Consider the following 20884-nt stretch of genomic DNA (forward strand, 5'->3'; position numbering starts at 1 on the left):
AGATAAAGTGCTGAGTGCATACACTGGTGTATAGATATCTCAAAATTAACTAAAGTGTCCTCTTATCCACAGTTTTATTCACTTTTAATTGAGAAAATTTATCACCAATATCCCAGAAGCGCAGTATCCCCCACCCTAGGTGAGGGGGATATATCACGTTTCCTCCCTCCTTGCGATGCTGCGATCATGCCAGCAATCTTATCCTTAAGGCCGGCTAATGCCGATGTCAAATCGTCCTTAGTGACGTAGGTTGTGACGAAACTACCGGATGTAGCTACTATGCCAGACAACTGTAATGGCTCATATTGGCTAGTCGCCTCTGGCCTATCAGGGGAGGAAAACAGAGGAAGCACAACTAGGATCCTGACAGTGCCCCTTCCAGCTGTGCCCCCCCCCCCCCCCCACTCCTCTTTCAGGAGGACATTGCTCTGAGGCAAGATAAACTTGAGGTACTAACTTTACTCAAGACTTGTGCCAAGCTACACAGCTTATCACACACAGCACTGACTATTCCAAAGATACAGAAAATGGTGGTATAATCAGCGCAAACCAGTGGAATATAGTAAATGAATTTGCACAAGGCAGCCAACAATCAGTGTTAAAACACAAAACACCAGTGAATCAAATAAATAAATATTGCTGCGCCAAGTGAAAAATAAATCAATTAAAGTAATGGGTAAAATGCATAGATAAAAAATATACAGATTATAAATAATAATATAAAAGCAAATCAATGCTTATACCAAATGCTATTAACAGGGTTCATACACATTTTTACCAAGAAAATTCCATGACTTTTCCATGACTTCACGTAAATATTCATGACCTAAAGTTTCATGCAATGTCTATGTATACATGTTAAATAAGAAGAAAATCCATGTCACACCCAGCATATTTTCACTAAAATAAATGACAATCTTTGTAGTGTACAGTACCTCTGCAGTTAGGGTTTTGTTTCTGGATACAGCGCGACTCAAAATGGTCCCTTGTTTTACAGTGAATGAGATGGAAGCACCACTGCCGCAGCTGGGAGCGGGTGTCACTTCAGGCGCACGGGTGAAAAAGCTGAGAACTCTGATGTAGGGGGGACTCTGGTGACAAGAGACCACTTTCCACAGAGAGAATGCACTAAGGAAGGGAGGGGGGGTCCTGATATAAGGAGGAACCTTTATAACAGTGACCCCTTACATCAGTGACCCCCCCTCAGACTGGCCGGGCAGCACTGTCACTGACCTCCTCTTAGGTGCACCATGCTCTGGTTTTATCCTGTAGTCTCCTCTCCCCAGTCCACACACGTCTGACTTCTCCTGTGATCCCTATCCCGACAGCACTCCCACTTTTGACTCCTCTCCAGACATGATAAAAGACAAGAGATGGTCAGAGATTACGGACATGATAGAAGAGATGGTTAGAGGCTGTGGACACGGTACAGGAGGTGGTCAGAGGCTGTGGACATGGTACAGGACATTTTCAAAGGCTGTGGACATGGTACAGGAGGTGGTTAGAGGCTGCGGACATGATACAGGAGGTGGTCAAAGGCTCTGGACATGGTACAGGAGGTGGTCAAAGGCTGTGGACATGGTACAGGAGGTGGTCAAAGGCTGTGGACATGGTACAGGATGTGGTTAGAGGTTGCGGACATGGTACAGGAGATTTTCAAAGGCTGTGGACATGTTACAGGAGGTGGTTAGAGGCTGCGGACATGATACAGGAGGTGGTCAGAGGATGCGGACATGGTACAGGAGATTTTCAAAGGCTGTGGACATGGTACCGGAGGTGGTTAGAGGCTGCGGACATGATACAGGAGGTGGTCAAAGGCTGCGGACATGATACAGGAGGGGGTCAAAGGCTGCGGACATGGTACAGGAGGTGGTCAAAGGCTGTGGACATGGTACAGGAGGTGGTCAAAGGCTGTGGACATGGTACAGGTGGTGGTCAAAGGCTGTGGACATGGTACAGGAGGTGGTCAAAGGCTGTGGACATGGTACAGGAGATTTTCAAAGGCTGCGGACATGGTACAGGAGATTTTCAAAGGCTGCGGACATGGTACAGGAGATGGTCAAAGGCTGCAGACATGGTAGAAGAGATGGTCAGAGACTGCGGACATGGTAGAAGAGATGGTCAGAGACTGCGGACATGGTAAAAGAGATGGTCAGAGACTGCGGACATGATACAGGAGATGGTCAGAGACTGTGGACATGATACTAGAGATAGTCAGGGACTGTGGACATGATAGAAGAGGTCAGAGACTGCGGACATGATAGAAGAGCACTAGGGGGGGCCGGAGAGCACAGGGGAAGCAGAGAGCACTGGAGGAGCTGAAGGGCATGGGGGGGGGGATAGAGAGAATTAAGGGGGGGTTTGGAAAGCATTGCAGGGGGGATGGAAGGCGCAGGGGAGTGGAGAGCACTGTCTGGGGGGGGGGAACAGGAAATCACTGAGGGGGGAGCCAGGGAGCACAGGGGGGTGGAGAGCACTGGGGGAGTCAGAATAAGAGCACAGAGGGGGCTAAGAGCAGGGAGGGCTAAAAGAGCACTGGGGGGGCTAAAGAGCACCGAAACCGAAAATGACTTTTTTCCCCCCAATTATTTTTAAAACAGTAGGCAAGGTTAATTACCCATGGTATTTGTATTATGCAGCATGAGGGGGTTAATGTATTGCCACTGGTCACTGATGCATTAATGACCGACCAGTGGCAGTTAATTAACCCCTTTCTGCTGCATTAGTGGCACCAGTGTCAGTGTTAATTAACACTGGTTGCACTGACACTGATACTGGTTGCACTAATGCAGCTCACTGATACTGAATAGATACTGAATTAATAATTATAATTAATAATAATGAAAAGATACTGAATTAATAAAAGTTTGTAATTAACAGCATAAACAGCCTGTCATCCCTGCACATTAACCATTGGAGCCAATAGCTCACCAATCCAATTATTACAGCACTGGATGGGTTAATTAATCTGGGATATGTGTGTGTCTGTGTGTGGGGGGAGGCTTAATTATTTCGGCAATCTTATTTTTCTTTTTAAGGGGAAAAAGATGGAGGGGTAACATTGATTTGGAGGTAACTTTTAATATGTCTATTAGGCTGCTGCTTGATAATTAAGGAGAGAGAGAGAGAATATCTTCTGCAGCACGGGAGAGAAGCAGTCCGCTTCTACATTCCACAGCACATTCCACAACACATTCCACAGCACATTCCACAGCACGGGCAGTCGGCTTCTACATTCCATAGCACATACCACAGCACGGGCAGTCGGCTTCTACATTCTCTAGCACATACCACGGCACGGTTGGCTTCTACATTCCATAGCACATACCACAGCACGGGAGAGAAGCAGTCGGCCTGACACCCCCCAGTGCACGCCCCCCCCCCCCCCCGCTGGTATGTCCCTGAGAGCGGGACAGTAAATGCACGATTTCTCAGTTTCAGGTTTCAGCGGATCAATCCGCCGCAGAGTTCCCAGCCTGTCACGGTCTATTCATATTGAAGAGACCAGTGATCAGGCTTCAGCTGTGCGCTACGGCAGATTAATCCGTCTAAACCCGAAACAGAGAAAATAGTCCACTTACTGTCCCCGCTCCCACAGAATACAGGGGGCCCAGAGACAAAATTAAATAGTTGCACAACACTTTTCCATGACTTTTCCAAAACTTAGTAAGTTTAGTCATTTTCCAGGACTTTTCCAGGCCTGGAAAGTGTCATGTCAAAATCCCATGACTTTTCCAGGATTTTCATGACCGTACGAACCCTGTATTAAGTGCAAAACCTTTCAACAGTCCAAGTGCTTGTGATCAGGTGGTTAATAAATAAAAAGTCCCAAAGGTTCAATCAAATATTAGATGAATAAACAAAAAAGTTCAAATCAAAACACTATTTCTTCATCTGTGATCAAACAGTGCAAAAGTGCTCCACACTTCACTCAGGTGCTCCCGGTGACTAGTGTAAGATTAGCAGCTCACCTTAGGGATAGACTCCTAGGAGTCATACACGCATAAAGATTATGGACCAACAGCCTGTTCTATTCTCTCCTTCCGCTCCAGCTGACCCTCCGAGTGCGCCAGGAATTCAGCACAAAATAAAGGTGAGAAGGGATCTAGTGCTCTTTGTTTAAACTGTTTTATTTAAATCAAATGCAAAAAATCCTCTTACATATCCCAGCACTTCAGCAGTGCGGGCAATACACAGTATCAGAACCTCCCAAGGACCGACGTGCTGCGAGTAAGCTCCTCCCCCCGTACGCGTTATGTCAGATGACTTCGTCAGCTATTTGATCACAGATGAAGAAATAGTGTTTTGATTTGAACTTTTTTGTTTATTCATCTAATATTTGATTGAACCTTTGGGACTTTTTATTTATTAACCACCTGGTCACAAGCACTTGAACTGTTAAAAGGTTTTGCACTTTATAGCATTTGGTATAAGCATTGATTTGCTTTTATATTATTATTTATAATCTGTATATTTTTTTATATATGCATTTTTCCCATTACTTTAATTGATTTATTTTTCACTCGGCGCAGCAATATTTATTTATTTATTTGATTCCAAAGATACAGAAATTGTCTGTGCCTGTAAACATTCACCCACAGTAACTCACGCAACCCAGCTGCTGCTGCTCTGTGTCCCTCCAGCCTTCTGACAGAGGCTTGCGTGTTGGAAACACTTCCTTTAAAATTGCGCAGTTTGCAGTAGTACTGCGCATGCACGGCACACTCCATGGCACAAAAAAAAAAAAAGATGTAAGGAAGGAGAAAAAAATTGCTAGGAACAAAGATCCCAGTCGGAAGCCTAGGTCCTTACTCCTTACTAGACAGATTAAAACTGATTACCAAGAGCAGAGAGGGGGGTTATATACCAAGCTGAGGATGGCCCATGGGCATAGCCAGGTGTTTTTTGTTCTGCCTAGTCCTACTCATGGAGGAGACAAAATAACACAGTAGTTACAGTATCTCACAAAAGTGAGTACACCCCTCAGGTTGCCAGTGGTTTAGACCTTAATGGCTATGTGTTGAGTTATTTTGAGGAGAAAGCTAATTTACACTACTATACAAGCTGTACACATTACTTTACATTGTAGCAAAGTGTCATTTCTTCAGTATTGTCACATGAAAAGATATAATAAAATATTTATAAAAATGTGAGGGTGTACTCACTTTTGTGAGATGCTGTATGATTTATGGAGTGCTGTGTCCGTTGATGAATTAAATAAAAAAATGGATTTTTGTAAGAACTTACCGTAAAATCCTTTTCTCTGAAGTTCATTGACAGACGCAGCTCCATCTCTTCAGAGACTATAGGGTGGCTCCTTGGGGTCAGTATCGGCTGATTTATGCATTCCCACTGCTTAAACGCCTGCCGAGGCTTTGCCGCAGGATAGATAGAGGTGGAAGGGATTCCGGTCATTCTGGTGGCTCCATACTGGACTCGCCGATCTTGGTACGCGGACCTAGTAAAAGGCCAGCAAGACCGGCGAGTCCAGTATGGAGCCACCAGAATGAACGGAATCCCTTCCACCTCTATCCTGCGGAGAGGCTTCGGCAGGAATTTCAGCAGAGGGAACACATAGATCAGCCGATACTGACCCCAAGGAGCCACCCTATAATCTCTGAAGAGATGGAGCTGCGTCTGTCGATGAACGATAGAGAAATATATTTTTGAAAGCATTCTTACTTTATAGCATTTCTTCACACCTGCCTAAAACATTTGCACAGTACTTTTTAAATATAGAGGGTTTTCTATTAATTTATTCTCTTATTTTTTTTTTAATTGGTTGAACCAGAAGGACTTATGAATCTCTCAACTTAACTAAGTAACTATGAATTTACCTTCTTGAAGTTACTGTTCAACACAACAAAAATAATTATTTAGTTGAATTTGATAGGATTCTTTGCCAGGATTGAGGATTTTGCTCTGATGAAAACAACCATTAACTGATTGAACCAATTAGCACAATTGCTTTTTGAATGATAAAATTGGTTAGCAAAATAAATATTATACTGAATGAACTTATTGCTACAGTACCTTGAAAAAGTATTCATACCCCTTGAAATTTTCCACATTTTTGTCATGTTTCAACCAAAAACGTAAATGTATGTAATTGGGATTTTATGTGATAGGAAAATGATAAATGGTTTTCACATTTTTTTTACAAATAAATATCTGAAAAGTGTGGCGTGCATTTGTATTTAGCCCTCTTTACTCTATTTCCCAAACTAAAATCTAGTGGAACCAATTGCCTTCAGAAGTCACATAATGGTCCAGCCTAGAAAGGCCTAGTCAATGTCAAGACCTTAATCCAATTGAGAACCTGTGACAAGACTTGAAAATTGCTGTTGACAGACGCTTTCCATCCAATTTGACAGAGCTTAAGCTTTTTTGCCAAGAACAATGGATAAAAAATGTCATTCACTAGATGTGCAAAGCTGGTATCGACCTACCCAAAAAGACTTACAGCTGTAATTACAGCGAAAGGTGGTTCTACAAAATATTGACTCAGGGGGGCTGAATACAAATGCAAGCCACACTTCTCAGATACTTGTAAAAAAAAGTCTGAAAACCATTTATCATTTTCCTTCCACTTCACAATTATGTGCCACTTTGTGTTGGTCTATCACAAAAAATCCCAATAAAATAAAACTGGATTTTTGACTTACCGTAAAATCCTTTTCTCATAAGTTCATTGACGGATGCAGTTTTCTCTGATTCATATCAGTAGGTAATACTGCCCCCTACAGGAGTAGGACACTACGCAGAAAAAAGTTCTGGCTACACCTTTGGGCAGTCCCGGAGGGTACACCCTCTCTCTTCCTGCATAGGATGCCAGTTTTGTATCAAAGCAGTGTCAGAAAAGTAACACCAACCCAACTCAAATTAGAGGGGCGGGTACTGCGTCCGTCAATGAACTTAAGAAAAAAGGATTTTACGGTAAGTCAAAAATCGTTCATTGACGGACGCAGTTTTCTCTGATTCATATCAGTAGGGACGTCCCAAAGCAGTGCCATAAAATGAGGGGTGGGAACAGCAGAAAAGAACAAGTCCCCAAGGCCAAACGTAGCCGACCAGGCAACATAGGACTCATCAGCACAAAAGATGAGGCCCACCTGAAAACAAACAGTAAACACCCTCAAGGAAGGCCAAAAGCCCTCCAAACAGCAGCCAGCAAAAAAACCTTGTGGCCGAAAAGAGGCATCTGCAGATGCCAGCACATCCACCTTATAAAACGTGGTAAAGGTGTGAACAGACTACCTGGTAGCCGACTTGCAACCTGGAGCACAGATGCCTACAAGGCGAAAAGCCCAGGAAGCACTAGGCGCCCGAGTAGAACGCGCCGAAACAGGGAAAGGTAGGACCTGACCATTAATTGAATAAACCTGCACCACCGTCTGTCCGATCCATCCGGGAATAGACGCAGCAGACACAGGCAATCCCGTTCATGGGCCATCCGTAAGTACAGACACCGAGCCTGACTCATGAAAACACTCAGTAGTCGCTAAGTACACCTTGAGTGCCCGCACTCTAAACAGAGTAAGCAATGCACATTTCTTAGGATGTGAGGGCTCAGGACACAAGATGGGAATACAATGTCCCTGTGCAAGTGAACACTAGAAACCCCCTTCGGAGGGAAGAACGGATCTGGACGAAGTACCACTTGGCCCCATGATCAACATATAGGGAGAACGACAAGACAATGTCGCCAGTGCCGACGCCTGCATGCAGAGTGACAGCAACCAAGAAGGCCACCTTCTGTAATAAGGTAGGCAGGGGATACCCTCGAATACTCGCAAAAAGAGGGTCAAAAAGAACCGAATCAAGGTCCCCAGTGGGTGACGAAGGTCGCATCGGAAGCACCAAGTGTCGCACCCCCTGGAAAAAGTCACGCATCAGGGCACAGGCGGCCAACGGCCTTCGGAAGAAATTTGCCAAAACCGAAACCCGACCCTTGACAGTACTCAAGGCCAACTTGTGATTAACTCCCCATTGAAGGAAGCCAAGATCCGGGCCACCGAGTAAGAGCGAGGGGGAGCCCACACAATATACGACTGTCTCGTATGATGAACAAAAAACACCCTAGAGGTCGCTTCCCATGCTTCAAGCAGGGTGGGAATCACTGAACCAGCCAAACCCCCGTCTTCAGCACCTGGCATTCAACAGCCAAGCTGGCAAAGTCAGCAACCGCACAGTTGGATGGGAGATGGGCCCTGGAGACAATAACTCCTCCCTGAGAGGAATTCTCCAAGGAGCGTCTGCGGCCAGCCTGACCAGGCCCGAGTACCAAGCTTGGCGAAGCCCTCCAGAGCCACGAGAAAGACCGGAATCCCTTCCGCCTCGATCCTGCAAAAAAATCTTGGCAGCAACTTGGGAGGAGAAAAAGCAGACCGCGGCTGAGACTGACCTTGGCCCATCCGTGAGCACGCACACACGACCATGCTGACAGCAGCTGTGCACAGGTGACCATGCTAAACTCCACGGCATTGTTCAAGTGGAACCTAGCGAATGTTTTTGCCCATGACAGAACCCATGGTACCACCAGTCTACCACAAACTGCAGCACTATCCTGTAGATGCGACACGTCTGAAGTGCCCCCAAGGAAGGCACAACTGCAGAAACACCTCCGGATGAAGGGACCATTCCCCTGCATCCAAGACCTGTTGACTGAGGCAATCCGTCCGCCAAGGTTTCCACACCTGAAAAGGGAACAGCTGGAACAAGGCACACTGCCCAACGAAGAATTGACACATCCAAGGCCGCAAAACCCTTTATATCCCCTTGGTGAATGACATAAGCCACGGTCGTGGCGTAGTCGATTGTACGTGCACCGGGCAGCTGCAGGTGCCCGATCCAGTGAACCAGGCAAAGTCCCATTTGAGAAGCATCGCCTTCTGGGGGATCCCCGAGAGGGATTGAGCAAAAGGGACGGTCTCGAAAGACGGCACCATCCATCCCAGAACTCGCATACAGGTCGGAAGGGTTTATCATGTGCAGGACATGAACCGCAGTCTGAAGTTCCAAGAGTTTTTTCCCGGAGGGAGAAAACAACCCGATTGAGGGCGAGTCCAAAGTCAGGCCCAGATAGTCCAGTCTCATGGAAGGGACCATGGATGACTTCCGAAGGTTCAGAACCCACCTGAACTCCTCCAGAGTTCTCTTGGCGACTTCAAAATTTGTTTGTCAGCACTGTAGGAGACTCCACATGGAGAAGCAGATCGGCCCGGAACCCCGGACCGATACGCCCTGCTGCCACAACAGCGCCAGGACCAGAGCCACACCTTTGTGAAGACCCTAGTAGCATAAGTGAGACCCAAGGGCAATGCCACAAACGGATAGCGATCCTTCCCCACGGCAAAAAAAGGAGAACCCGTAGGTGTCCCAAACATAACAGGATGTGAAGGTAGGCAGCTTGATGTCTATGGAGGTCAGGAATCCCCCTGATGCAGGGAAGCCACCGCTGTGCGAACCGATACCAACTTGAATTTTTGATTTGCACGGAACCATCAAAGGACCAGTTTGTCCAGCTTGTTGAACCAGAGCCTGAACTGCCCCACAGAGCGCCAGTAAGCGATCCGGGGTCAGCCGTACATTGGAAGGGAAAAAACCTTACCGGAAATAAATAGATCGGGACTCGATCTTGCAACTGGACAGCATAATCTCCTGAACCCAGCACCCTAGATGGGTGAGGAAGCACCTTCAGGCCGAGTAGGCCTAGTCTGCAGGTCTGGAAAAAAACGATCTCATGTTCTCCAGACCTGGGTCGTTTGGAACCAAACGCGGAAGTCTGGAAGGACATCACCACAGCGCGACCATCCCCGAGGGACGAAGAAACTGTTTGCGAGCCGAAAGGGAAGAACCCCGACAGCGACAAAGGCCCTTACCTTTGTTAGAAAGTAGAAGAAAACACTCTTCCCCCGTGAGACCCTTATATGATGCCATCCAGGGCATCGCCAGACAGGAGATCCCTGAACAGGGAGATCCATGAAGACCATCATAGAAGTTTGATCCGCAGACCAACACTACGGTCAAGTAGACGCTGGACAATCACCACCGAAAAAGACAAGGTGACCCATACAAGGAAGCCTCGACCAGCGCGGCATCGCAAACAAATTGCAGCCCATGTGCCAGCTGGTCCAACCGCTCCCACAGGGAAAGAGGGACATGCCCCACACCAAATCACGGCGGTGGAACTCCACCCATCATGCAGAGTCTGCGTGGCAAGGGAAAACAAACACTGTTCCCAGTGCAGACTATGCCAGGGAGTACAGATTGCAGGCCACAGCCCGCACCAACCTGTCCCCCAAGTCCTTAAAAGACGGGATTCCTCCATGGAACAAGGGTAGTCCCCTTCCACATGCGTCCACCAAAGGCGGAACAGTCCTCTGTACCAGAGACTCCCCAAAAGGGCAACGTCTAACGGTTGCTTAGACACCCCAGGGGAAAATCTCAGGACGGTCCCCTCCTATATGAGCAGCCAGCAAAAAGAGCAGCTCCAGATGCCACCTGCGCCCCAGGCTCAGCAGGGTGTCACGCACCGAAACAGCCAGTGCATCCATCAGCGCCTGTCGCGGCAAGTGAGGTAGAAATGTCATCCTCATCCTCAGAGGAGACAGGGTGTGAGGTAACAGGCTCGGCAGGGAGGCCCCACGTCTGCGCCAGACTCAGACTCCGAGACATCAGATGAGGCAGGGGTAGGCGGAGAAACGTCTCAGCGCACCTACCACCTTCACCCGGGCCCAAAAGCTTCCCGAACTGCCGAAAAAGGCATTGACGGACCGGACAGTGGAGATCCGGGAGGCCCTGTGGCCTCTGTGAGGGGGTCAGGTGGGAACAAATGGCCTGCAGGGTCCATACTGAACCAGAGGAACCCGCCAGCAACTTAAAAAAATATGACAAAAATTACATTTAAATTTTTTTTAAAAGCAGCCCCACAGGGCTACAGCGTCCCCCGGAGGTCAGGCACGCGCTAACAGACCCCCACAGAGAGGAAGAGACCACCCTCATGACACATTGTCCTCCAAGCACTCCCACCGGCCTCCACAGCAAAAAATCTACCGCAAAATGGCCGAAAACGGGTGTACCAAGGTGGCCGCCACTATGGAAGCAGAGGCTACAACAAAATGGCGGCCCTGCGGGGATCGGGACCCCACAAACGCCTATCCCCACCAAGCCACCCCCCCAGAAGGATCGGTCAAGCGCCGCAGACGGCGCACTCCCCCGCAGCCTGCACACTAGGCCCCAGCCCAAACAGTCCCCCACGTGGGGGGGGGGGGGGGGGGTAGGGGGGTGGTGGAGAGGAGGGGGTCACAACAGGACAGAGATACCCTGGAGTGTGAGGGTCCGACCATCCCAGACTGAGGGCCCGCGTCCACCCCAAAATCCACCAGGGAGGGGGGAACGTTTACTCACCATACCGGGAACACAGGTGGGCGCCATCTCATGACAGGACCCCATGCCACCGGAGTAGGGGGGCTGTAGACCAAATAGGAACGCTGCGACATCAGCCTAGACCCTGTCGTGTGCGTCCTGGCGAGACGTTTAACTCGCTGGGCCAGTCCCGGTCCAGCGGGACTATGTCGTGGCTAACCCAGCGCGGAGCTAAGGCCTGGACGCGCTCGATGGCCAGACTGGGGTGACCACTGGATATGGGGGTCCAGTCTGTCGCCCAGCCCGGCATAAATGCTAGAAGATCTCACAGGAAAAACGATCCGGAGAAAAAATGACTAGCTAAAAAAAAAATCTACATAAAAAAAGTACTTCTATGCCAGGACCAAAGATCCCAGCAAGGAACTAGGTCCTTACTCCTGACTAGGCAGATTAAAACTGGCATCCTATGCAGGAAGAGAGAGGGTGTACCCTCCAGGACTGCCCATAGGCATAGCCAGAACTTTTTTCTGCCTAGTGTCCTACTCCTGTAGGGGTCAGTATTACCTACTGATATGAATCAGAGAGAACTGCGTCCGTCAAAGAACGAAAGAGAAATTTACGTTTCTGGTTGTAACATGACAAAATGTGGAAAATTTCAAGGGGTGTGAATACTTTTTCAAGGCATCGTATGTGTATGGCCGTTGCAATACAGAATTTATTAAAAAACAAATTACCACCGTTTTGAGCCACAGATTCTTGATCAGAGTGCGGCCCTCCTTTGCCTTTACGTTGGATACTGTAGGTGTAGCGGGCTGAGGCTGCGGCACCAACTTCACAGGTGTGTTTGGCAGAACATCTATTAGGAACTTTAAAAAACATAAAAATGTGTTTGTTATATAAATGACATCGAAGTAAAACATAATCTGTTCTAAAATATAAAAAAATTAAATAGATTAAAAAAAAAGGTTACAGACCTGTTCACTGTATAGTACACTAGATTTGTCAGTCATATACATAAACTGGATGCAATACTTTTCAACACGCTCCGGTATCATTTTGTCCCTATAATCATGAACAGTAAAGAAATAAGAACCATACCAGAATGCAATATCATGGTAAAGATATACTGTATAGTAAAAAAAAACAACTACAATGCATGCTGCAAAGCTTAAGTATGCAACTTGGAAGTGTTGATCCTGTTAGCGTTTGCAACAATGTTTGTAGAGGTCCAGCACCTTAAGCTTTCCGGCAGACATTGGGAGTCATTACAATAGTCTACTTCATCTCTTGCAGTACCCCTGTGATCACTTAAAGTGGTTGTAAACCCTTCCATATACCCAGTGAAGTGACTGGCCTTGGAGATGAAACGACCTACATAGGTTGTACCTGTTTATTTGCAGTCTTCTTTTTTCTACAGTCCAGAATTTATAAACTTTGTCTAAAATGTCAGAAAAAAGGAGCGGAGAGCTGAAATTACATTCTGCAGTGCTCAGTGACGAGAGGTCTGACAGCTGACTGGACAGAGCTGTCAATCAGCTGGAGCTCCCTCCTCTATCACCTTTTTTCTCTTGGTGTGAGGAAAACTTGTCAGATGTGACTCATGCTGATAGAAGAGAAAAAAAGCAACAGAGAGAAATTACAGTTAGTGGTCTGGATTGAGAAAAGTACACACCAGAGAGGGATATGTTTTGTTCATGTTTCATGTCTGAGGTTTACAACCACTTAAAAAAAAAAAAAAAAAACAACCAAGCAGCAACAATTAAAAGCAGACACCTTCATCAACTACAGAGAGCCAACAGCTCTAGAGATTTCAGGGAGTGCAAAAACCAAATAATTCCTGTTTTTTCTCTACCTGATCAATTTTGCACTTATTATTTATCTTTTATCTTTGCAACCTGTATTTTCAGTTGTTTAGTGCTGGCAGCTTTATCTGTATTTGGTTAGCGCGATATCACACTTTTTTCCTTCTGTAGAAGTGAGGAGGTAAAGTTGGTGCTACTATTTTGATGTATGTCTTGATGTCACTTTCCCCTGTTCTGGAGAATCATACATCCTGGGAGAAATGTAGAGTTGACTTTCAATTCACAGAAAAAACATGTCCTTTTGAGGCTTTCTCTTTTTCCCCTGCATAATTACATGCAGCTGTTAACAAAAGCACTTACCTAGCCTGCAAAACAACCAAATTGGCTCTGTCAAACAGTTGCGTTAAAAACAGAGGGTTTTGTTTGCACACATTTGCAAATACATGCAAGAGGGCCAGCATTGTGAACTAATTACTAACTCTACTTGAAGAAATACAGTCTCAAACATGCAGGGAACCTTATCTTTGCTTCACTGTTATCAATTTCTCAGTAATTAGGGAGTCATTATTCTGAGCAAATGCAGCCCGAAATCTGCAGGTAAATGCCAACCTGCTTTAACCACTTGCCTACAGTGCACTTTCACCCCCTTCCTGCCCAGACTGATTTTCAGCTTTCAGCGCTCTCACACTTTGAATGACAATTACTCAGTTATGCAACACTGTACCCATAAAAAATGTGTGTCCTTTTTTTCCACACAAATAGAGCTTTCTTTTGATGTTATTTAATCACTACTGGGTTTTTTACTTTTTGTGCTATAAATAAAAAAAGACTGAAAATATTGTGAAAAAACGCATTTTTCTTTGTTTCTGTCATAAAATTTAGCAAATCAGTAATTTTTCTTCACAAATTTTGGCCAAAATTTATACTGCTACTTATCTTTGGTAAAAATAACCCAAATAAGTATATATTATTTGGTCTTTGTGAAAGTTATAGAGTCCACAAGCTATGGTGCTATTCATTGAAAATTGATCACACTTGATCACACCTGATGTACTGAAGGCCTATCTCATTTCTTGAGACACTAAAAAGTCAGGAAAGTACAAATACCCCCCAAATGACCCCTTTTTGGAAAGTAGACATTCCAATGTATTTAATAAGGGGCATGGTGAGTTTTTTGAAATTTGTAATTTTTTCCCACAACTCTTTGCAAAATGAAGATTTTTTTTTTTTTTTTTTTACAAATTGACATATTAACAGGTTATTTCTCTCACACAGCATATGTATACTTGCAACTACACCCCAAAACACATTCTACTACTCCTCCTGAGTATGGCGATACCACATGTGTGAGACTTTTTCACAGCCTGGCCACATACAGAGGCCTAACATCCAAGAAGCACCGTCTGGCATTCCAGGAGCACAAATTACACATATAATTTCCTGACAACCTATCGCACTTTTGAAGGCCCTGGAGCACCAGGACAATGGAAACCCCCATAAAATGACCCCATTTTGGAAAGCAAACAGCCCAACGTATAATTTTTGAGGCATAATGAGTCTTTTGAATATGTCATTTTTTTCCACAAGTTTTTGGAACCTGGAAAGAAAATGAAAACGCATTTTTTTTACACAAAGCTGTCCATTTATGCAATATTTCTAACACATAGCATGTACATAGCAAAAATTGCACCCCAAAATACATTCTGCTATTCCTCCTGAGTATGGCGATACCACATGTGTAACACTTTTACACAGCATAGCCACATACAGACGCCTAACATCCAAGAAGCCCTTTTCACAAAGTTGTCCATTTATCCACTTTAATACAGGGTACTTCCCTCCCTTCCTGCCCAGGCCAATTTTCCCCTTTTAGCGCTGTTGCAATTTGAATGACAATTGCGCGGTCATGCAACACTGTACCTACACCAAATTTATGTCATTTTCCCCCGACAAATAGAGCTTTCTTTTGGTGGTATTTGATCACCTGTGCGATTTTTACTTTCTGCTAAACAAATAAAAAAAGACCGAAAAGTTTGAAAAAAAAACGGAATTTTTGTAAAATCTTACTTGTAAAATTCCTTTCTCTGAGTCCTCCGACAGTCGCCGCCATCTTCATATTCGTCACAATGGGGGTATTAGACTTTGCTCCGAAGGAGAAGCTAGGCAACAGAATATGTTAACATTAAAGCTTTTAACATATCCCACCCCCAGGGGGTGGTCCCCTCAGTCAATACCCTCCTACTTCCTGCATCCATATCTCAGTTTCAGTGGAATAGCAGTAGAGTATACAACCAAACCCCAAAAGAGGGGTAGGGGCGGCGACTGTCGGAGGACTCAGAGAAAGGAATTTTACAGGTAAGATTTTACAAAAATTCCGTTTTTTTTTTCAAACTTTTCGGTCTTTTTTTATTTGTTGTCTTTTTGTATTTATTCTTACGTCCGCCATCTTCATATTCGTCACAATGGGGACGTCCCAAAGCAGTGCAAACATGAGGGGTGGGAAGCGCAGCCACGCCGTAAGGCAACGCAGTCTCCACATCAAAGAAAGGAACCTTACCAAAGGAAGGAAACCAGTTGGGCAACATGAAAAAAACTTGCTCAACAGGAGCAACAACCCAGGAAAAGCAAATAACCCAGGGATAAAAAACATATCCCAAAACGCCAGGGGTCCAAAACAAGGGACCCTAAGGAACTGCCGCCTAAGAACCTTGCGGCCAAAGGAAGCATCTGCCGATGCCTGAACATCCACTCTGTAGAATTTTGTGAAAGTGTGTACGGTCGACCAGGTCGCCGCCTTACACACCTGGGCCACAGAAGCCCCATGACGACAGGCCCAAGACGTACTCAGAGATCTAGTAGAGTGCGCCTTCACAGGCATAGGGGGAACTTTTCCCTGCAAAGCATAAGCCTGTTCAATGGTCTGTCTGATCCATTTGACGATGGTAGAAGCCGACGCCGCCAAGCCCTTCCGAGGACCTTCCGGAAGAACAAACAAAGAATCCGTCGATTTAAGGTAAACCCTTATCGCCCAAACAACATCCAAAGAGTGCAACCTCACCTCCTTCGGATGTTTAGGCTTCGCGCAAAGCGAAGGCAAGACAATATCCTCATTGAGATGAAATTCCGAAACTCGCTTCGGAAGAAAAGAAGGATTAGGTCGCAAGACCACTTTATCCAAGTGAATGACCAGATACGGAGACTTGCAGGACAAAGCCGCCAGCTCCGACACTCTGCGAGCCGAAGTGATCGCCACCAAAAAGGCGACCTTTTTGGACAACATAGACAACGAGATCTCCCTGATCTGTTCAAAAGGAGCACGTTGTAACACAGATAGAACGAGATTCAAGTCCCAAGGAGGCAGAGGTTCCCTCCTAGGAGGGACCAGATGCCACACCCCTTGAACAAAGGTGCCAACCAAGGAGTTAGAAGCCACAGGACGTTGAAAAAGAACGGCCAGCGCAGACACCTGACCCTTGATCGTAGCGAGCGCCAAACGCTGGTCGACACCCGTTTGAAGGAAGGACAACACTCGAGAAACCGAGTACGTACGAGGTGAAAACCCCCTGGACTCACACCAGGCAAAATAGGCCTTCCAAGTACGGTAATAGTCCTTCCCTGAGGAAGGCTTCCTCGCGTTGATCAAAGTGCGAATGACCTCAGGGGAGAGACCCCTAGCCTTCAGGACCTCGGTCTCAACAGCCAGGCCGTCAAAGCCAGCAACTGTAAAGCAGGATGGAATATCGGCCCTTTAGACAGGAGATCTTCTCGAAGAGGTAGACGCCATGGGGCGTCGACCGCCAGATTCACGAGTTCTGCGTACCAGGACCGACGAGGCCAGTCCGGCGCCACAAGAATCACCGTGCTGCGTTCCGATTGCAACCTGCGAAGGAACCTGGACAGCAATTGAATCGGTGGAAACGCATACATCAGTCTGTACTGATGCCACGGGACCACCAACGCGTCTGACGCGTCTGCCCGAGGGTCGCGCGTCCTTGCCACGAACCTTCTCACCTTGTTGTTCAGACGAGACGCGAACAGGTCCACATCTGGAAGACCCCACTTCGCGCACAACATCTGGAAGACAGCTGGGTGGAGAGACCATTCCCCCTGATCCAGGGTCTGGCGACTCAGATAGTCCGCCTGCCATTTCTCCAACCCCGGAATGTGAACTGCCGTTATCGCCGGGACATGAGTCTCGGCCCAAGACAGAATGTCGGCCACCTCCCGAGCCGCTCGGGCACTCCTGGTGCCCCCTTGGTGGTTGATGTAGGCCACCGCCGTGGCATTGTCCGTCTGCACCCGAACCGGACAGCCCTGCAGCCTGTCCGTCCAGCGACGAAGGCAGAGATTTATCGCACGCAATTCCAGAATGTTGATCGGAAGGGAGGACTCCCCCTCCGACCAAGTTCCCTGGGCGGACAGAACGCCCAGAACGCCACCCCAGCCCGACAGGCTGGCATCCGTGGTGATCACTGTCCATGAGATAGGACGAAAGGACTTGCCCCCCGATACCATCGGGGACAGGAGCCACCACAGAAGATCCCTTCTGGTGCGATGGCTCAACGAGATCTGAAGATCCAGAGATTGAGGTCGCCCGTCCCACCTGGACAGGATCTCCGCTTGGAGACCCCGCGTGTGAAACTGGGCGAAGGGAATCGCCTCGAAGGCCGAGACCATCAATCCCAGACATCTCATGCTCGTCCGCAGAGACGAGTGCGGAACGTCCCTGAGGGACCTGACTTCCTCCTGAAGAGTCCTGAGTTTGTCTTCCGGCAGGAAGACCTTCGCCTGGACCGAATCCAGGATCATTCCCAGGTAGGGAAGACGAACCGACGGACTCAGCGTCGACTTTGGAAAATTTATCGTCCAACCAAACTCCTGCAGAGTTTGCATCGTGACGGACAGGTCCTTTTCCAGACCCTGGCTGGTCGCAGACCGAACCAGAATGTCGTCCAGATACCCCAGGACAGAGATGCCCTGGGCTCTCAACAAAGCCAGAACGGGTGCAAGCACCTCGGTGAAAACCCGTGGAGCCGAGGCGAGACCAAAAGGTAACGCCACGAATTGGTAATGATCCTCCGCAATGGCGAATCGAAGGTACCTCTGGTGACCCTCGAAAATCGGGATGTGAAGGTACGCATCCTTCAAATCGATGGAGGCCATGAATTCCCCCGGAACCAGGGCAGCCACCACCGACCGCAGGGATTCCATGCGGAACTTGCTAACCCGCACAAAGCGGTTCAGAGCCTTCAAGTACAGAATTGGACGAACCTTGCCCTCCTTCCTGGGCACGGTGAACAGATTTGAATAAAACCCCAGAAATCTGTCCCGATGAGGCACCGGAACCACCACTCCCTGAGCCCTCAGGTCCCGCACCGCTAGGTGCAGATCCCGCAAACGCTCCGGAGACAGTTGAAGATTTGAGGGAAAGAATCTGCTCTCCGGCCGAGAGAGAAACTCGATCTTGTAGCCAGATCGAACGATTTCCTGAACCCACCGGTCCCGCACGCGGGCCAGCCAGGGTTGAAGAAAACCGAGCAAGCGTCCCCCCACCCCAGAACTGGGTGAGGGCGCCCCTTCAGGCCGCATTGTTATGGGCAGCGGGTCCGGACTGACCGGACTTCCGTTTACCAGACCACGGGTTCTTTTGGGAGCCTTGACCCTTGAATGGTTTGCCCTTGTAGTGCGACCGAAAGGCATGAAAGGACCCCTGAGGAGGCCGAAAATTAGTATGTTTCTTACCAGGAGCCCCCTTAGCCTTGGGGAAGTGGGGCAAAAGAGTGCTCTTACCGCCCGTGATCCCCTTTATCAACGTATCCAAGGATTCCCCAAAAAGGCGAGATCTATCATAAGGCAGATTGGCTAAGGTCTTGCGCGAAGATTGGTCCACAGACCGACACGTTAACCAAACCAGGCGGCGAGACAACACCGCCACACTTTGTACACGTGCAGCCAACGGCACTAAATCCAAGTCCGCATCACACAGATACACGACACCCTGATGGATTTGATCCATCATATCCAATGTCGCCGGTGAGGCCGAATCAGCCACTAGGACACGCCTAAGCACCTGCGTCCAACTTGCGGCAGCCTGGGCTGCCATAAGAGAGGCAAACAGAGCTTTCAGCATCGAACCCGTAACAGAATAAGTATGACGGGCAAGAGACTCCATTCTCTTATCCGTGGCATCTCGGAACACCGGAGTATCCTCTGCAGGAATCGCAGTGGATTTATTCAAAACCGCAATCGCGTGATCCACCGGGGGTGGCACACACCACCGTTCATCAGTGGCAGGCGTGAAAGGAAAACGCAGCCTGAACCTACTTGGCACAGCAAAAGGCTTGCGTAAATTGCGCCATTGTTCCTTAACAGCGCGCTGAAAATCATCAGTGCAGGGAAAGACCTGCGATGTCTTGCGTCTTTTCTGCGTCCCATAAGCCGCCAGGGCAGCAGGAGGACACAGTTCATCCTGCAAACGCAGCATTTGTTTTATAGAAGCAACCAATTCATCCATGATTGCAAGCTCTTCAGGCGAGCCAGGGGGAGAATTATCAACCCCCTCAACCTCAGCCTCCACCTCGGACCCCACGAGATCCAGGGAGGAACGGGACCCTGATAAGGAGACCCCAGCCATAGCAGCCCCATCACCATCACCCTCAGAATCAGAGGAAACAGAAACTCTGGGTCTTTTAGTGGATTGAGCAGCCACCAGCATCTGCACCTGAGCAGCAAGGTTAGCCACCACTTCGGCTAAATCCCCCCCTGGGGGGGGGGAAACAGCAGTCCCCTGGCTTCCCACCAAAGTGGCAGGAAATTTGCCCTCCTGAGAATCCATTGCCCCAAAAAAATATGCCGGAGAATAAAGGGTTAATTGCCCCTTTAACAAGCGCGGCGAGCGCAGCCCACCGCACACACACAAGCACAATGAGACCCCCACAGGGACAAAACTGAACACAGGCAATGGATATAGGAAGAACAGAAGGATAAAACCTGAAGAGACCCCTGCTGTAGCTGCCGCCTCGATCGGTGCATCCCAGGAAAGAGAAAGTGATGAAATCAGGGCGCTCTATTAAAGCCTATGGAAGGCTACAAGAAAATGGCCGCCCGCAGTGAAAACATGCGGCCGGAGCGAGCGCAGTCAAAATAGCGCCGTAACCACCGCTCCCCCACTACTGTGATGCAGATAACACCACACATGTAAAAAACGATCGCTGTATCGTCCCCCAAACATGACAAAAACTTGCCCCACAGCACACAGCCCTTCACACCTCACACAGGCTGACACAGACAGTGTCACACAGCCCCCCCCCCCCTGCAGCCCACAGCGTGCAGCCAGAGCGATAGGGAGCCAAACGGTGTGAACAGAGGCAGGTTACACAGTCCCAGACTGACACCCCCCCGACAGACAGGTCCCCACCTAGATACACTTACCTCTTCATGGCGTGGGGAACCCGCACAGGCGAACAAGCCACTGCACATGAGGCAGGGAGAGTCGAATCCAGGACGCACAAAATCGGGGTTAAGAAACCGCACAGCGTCCAGTGAGGTAGCCACCTCACCAATCATCCCTGCACCGAACAGGGATGGGTCGTTCACTGTGCCAGGAGCGTTACCTGGCTGAACGCTCGAAGGCAGGCTGGAAAGCCACTGACCCACGACCTGCGACCAGGGGGATCAGCCCGAGACCCAGCCCGCACGAATCCTCTTCATCAGAA

At 48.1% G+C, this 20884-nt stretch overlaps 1 protein-coding gene across 1 annotated transcript in view; it reads right to left on the reverse strand.

The window, feature by feature from the left end:
• SMCHD1 (structural maintenance of chromosomes flexible hinge domain containing 1) overlaps window positions 1-20884 on the reverse strand; it is a 1054086-nt gene that overhangs the window by 258808 nt on the left and 774394 nt on the right. Inside the window, exons 36-37 of the mRNA XM_082259552.1 lie at window positions 12342-12429; window positions 12102-12233 (exon numbers count right to left, since the gene is read on the reverse strand). Coding sequence (XP_082115678.1) covers window positions 12102-12233; window positions 12342-12429 — 220 coding nt within the window. The remainder of the gene's footprint in view (window positions 1-12101; window positions 12234-12341; window positions 12430-20884) is intronic.

Source organism: Pelophylax lessonae (assembly GCF_965119305.1).
Source record: "Pelophylax lessonae genome assembly, chromosome: 5".
Classification (NCBI taxonomy): domain Eukaryota; kingdom Metazoa; phylum Chordata; class Amphibia; order Anura; family Ranidae; genus Pelophylax; species Pelophylax lessonae.